Below are 2,279 nucleotides of genomic sequence, written 5' to 3' on the forward strand. Positions count from 1 at the left end.
GGTGTTGTGTGGGTGTTGACAGTGTTTCCTCCGACCAATCAGAGCCCTACTGACCACCTGTGTGTCCACAGAGCAGCGCTCGGGTCAACATCTCTGAGGGCTCCTGTCCAGAGAGGATCATCACCATCAGTGGCTCCACAGACAGCGTCTTCAGGGCCTTCACCATGATCACCTGCAAGATGGAGGAGGTAAGGAGGAGACGGGGCGCCCCCACACCTGGTCGCCCCCACACCTGGTCGCCCCCACACCTGGTCATACCATCACTGGTCATACCATCACTGGTCACGTCCTGAGGCTAAACAAACAAATGTAACAAAATCTAAAGAAGGTCAAAGGTCAAACCCATTCTAACAACTCCTTGGACATTGCCTTCCAGGACCTGAGCGCCCTGGTGGCCAACGGCACCATCAGCACCAAACCTCCAGTGACCGTCAGGCTGGTCATCCCTGCCAGCCAGTGTGGCTCTCTGATTGGAAAGGGAGGGGCCAAGATAAAGGAGATCAGAGAGGTGAGTTTGTCCACTGGGGGGACAGTGAAGTGGACAGATGTATAAAGTACCGCCCACATCAGTGGTCCCTTCTAACAGTACTGGGTCTAAAGTCCCTCCTCGGCACCAGCGGTCGGTACCAACCAGCGCCGCAGGAAGAAGATGTGAGTGAGAGGGAGGACCAGCAACCGCTGATACCAGCTGAACAACCAGGCTTAAAAATATCTGAGGTGATGCCAGAGTCATGTGACTGATCCGCAGCTAAAAATAGACTTTTTCAGTATTTACCTCCAGCCCACAGTGACGCCGGGGATTTGATGTGGTCGGACTTTTTCCTTCACCGTCAAATCCCACATCTGTTTTGTTTGTTGGTTCACCTGCAGACACACACACACACACACGCACACACACATCAAAGAAATGTTGAAACCCATGAATCTGAATTCTCTCGTGCAGAGTACGGGGGCTCAGATCCAGGTGGCCGGGGATCTGCTCCCTAACTCCACTGAGAGGGGAGTGACGGTCTGTGGGGGTCAGGACTCGGTCATCCAGTGTGTCAAACTCATCTGCACCGTCATTCTGGAGGTATGTCCACGACCGGCGCCCCTACTGGCCTGTCAGTGCAAAACCTCAACATTCACAATCACGTTCAGAGCATTAGATAGAGGGGCCTTGAACCAGTGACCTTCTTGATCTAAAGTAGGGGTCTCCAATTCAAACGAGGTGGGGGTGGGGGTCGGAGGTCGGGGGGGTCAGATTACATCACAGTGACTTCTGTTGTGATTGTGTGTCACATGACAACCACAACAGAACAACAGAACACAACTGTTCAGAAGGATCGTGGTCTGGACCCACCAGTCTGCCTCAGGCTGACGGCTGTGGAAAACAAATTCTGATTTTCAACATAAAACCACTAGGGGCAGAATCTGTCAGTGATGGACAGAGTCAGGACAGTTTGGACCAGTGTGTTCACTGAGGTGAACAAGTCCTCTCTGTTCCACTGCCTGCAGCTGGACCTGACTGACTAATTAAACCAGTTCCATCCAGTTTTCCTCCTACGGCGCCTCCTGGTGTTAGTATTCTGGAGGAACCATCTCTTTGGACCTGGACTTAAATGATGCAGAAGTTCTCACTTCGCAGGAAGAGGTCGGATTTGACAGTTCTGATTCTGTAGGAGAGTGGTTAGAGCTGCTGCCTTACAGAAGAAGGTCAGTGGTTCAAAGCCCAGCTCCACAGCTGCTGGTCCTTCATCACACACAGATCAAGGATTGAATTCATTGTTCTCTTTAAAATGACCCAATGACACAAGGTGTGAATGAGAGCGTGACCCTGTGGTGGACTGCAGAACTGTCCAGGGTGTGGGCCGCGGCCCAGGGGTTGGCTCCACCTCCCTCCAGGATGAATGAATGATGAATTGATTAACAAATCAACATTGTAGTTGAGGAGGTTGAACTGAAGCAGCTCCTTCTCTCTGACTCCTCAGTCTCCACCCAAAGGAGCCACCATCCCCTACCGCCCCAGCCCCCCACCAGCTGCACTCTACATCGCTGGAAACCAGGTGACGCAGCCCCGCTTTTAACCCTTTCAGCTCCAGACAGACGGGGTGGTCTGTGGTCGGTGGTCTGCTGAAGCCCTAACACGGTCCTGCTCTCCTGTTTGTCGCCCCCTGCTGTAGGTGTTTGAAGCCTCTGACTTTGCCCCCCACCCCTTCTACTCCGTGGCCCAGTGTGGCCTGGACTTCCAGCAGGTAAGTCCAAAAATAAAGACCAACTGTCACTGTGACTGAAGGATC

General features: G+C 52.8%; 1 protein-coding gene across 1 annotated transcript in view; it reads left to right on the plus strand.

Moving 5' to 3' along the window:
• LOC103385467 (poly(rC)-binding protein 4-like) overlaps positions 1-2,279 on the plus strand; it is a 12,676-nt gene that overhangs the window by 4,269 nt on the left and 6,128 nt on the right. Inside the window, exons 5-9 of the mRNA XM_008319368.3 lie at positions 72-188; positions 377-508; positions 944-1,072; positions 1,971-2,045; positions 2,163-2,234. Coding sequence (XP_008317590.1) covers positions 72-188; positions 377-508; positions 944-1,072; positions 1,971-2,045; positions 2,163-2,234 — 525 coding nt within the window. The remainder of the gene's footprint in view (positions 1-71; positions 189-376; positions 509-943; positions 1,073-1,970; positions 2,046-2,162; positions 2,235-2,279) is intronic.

The sequence above is a fragment of the Cynoglossus semilaevis genome, chromosome 10 (genome assembly GCF_000523025.1).
Source record: "Cynoglossus semilaevis isolate Cse_v1.0 chromosome 10, Cse_v1.0, whole genome shotgun sequence".
NCBI classification, from domain to species: Eukaryota; Metazoa; Chordata; class Actinopteri; order Pleuronectiformes; family Cynoglossidae; genus Cynoglossus; species Cynoglossus semilaevis.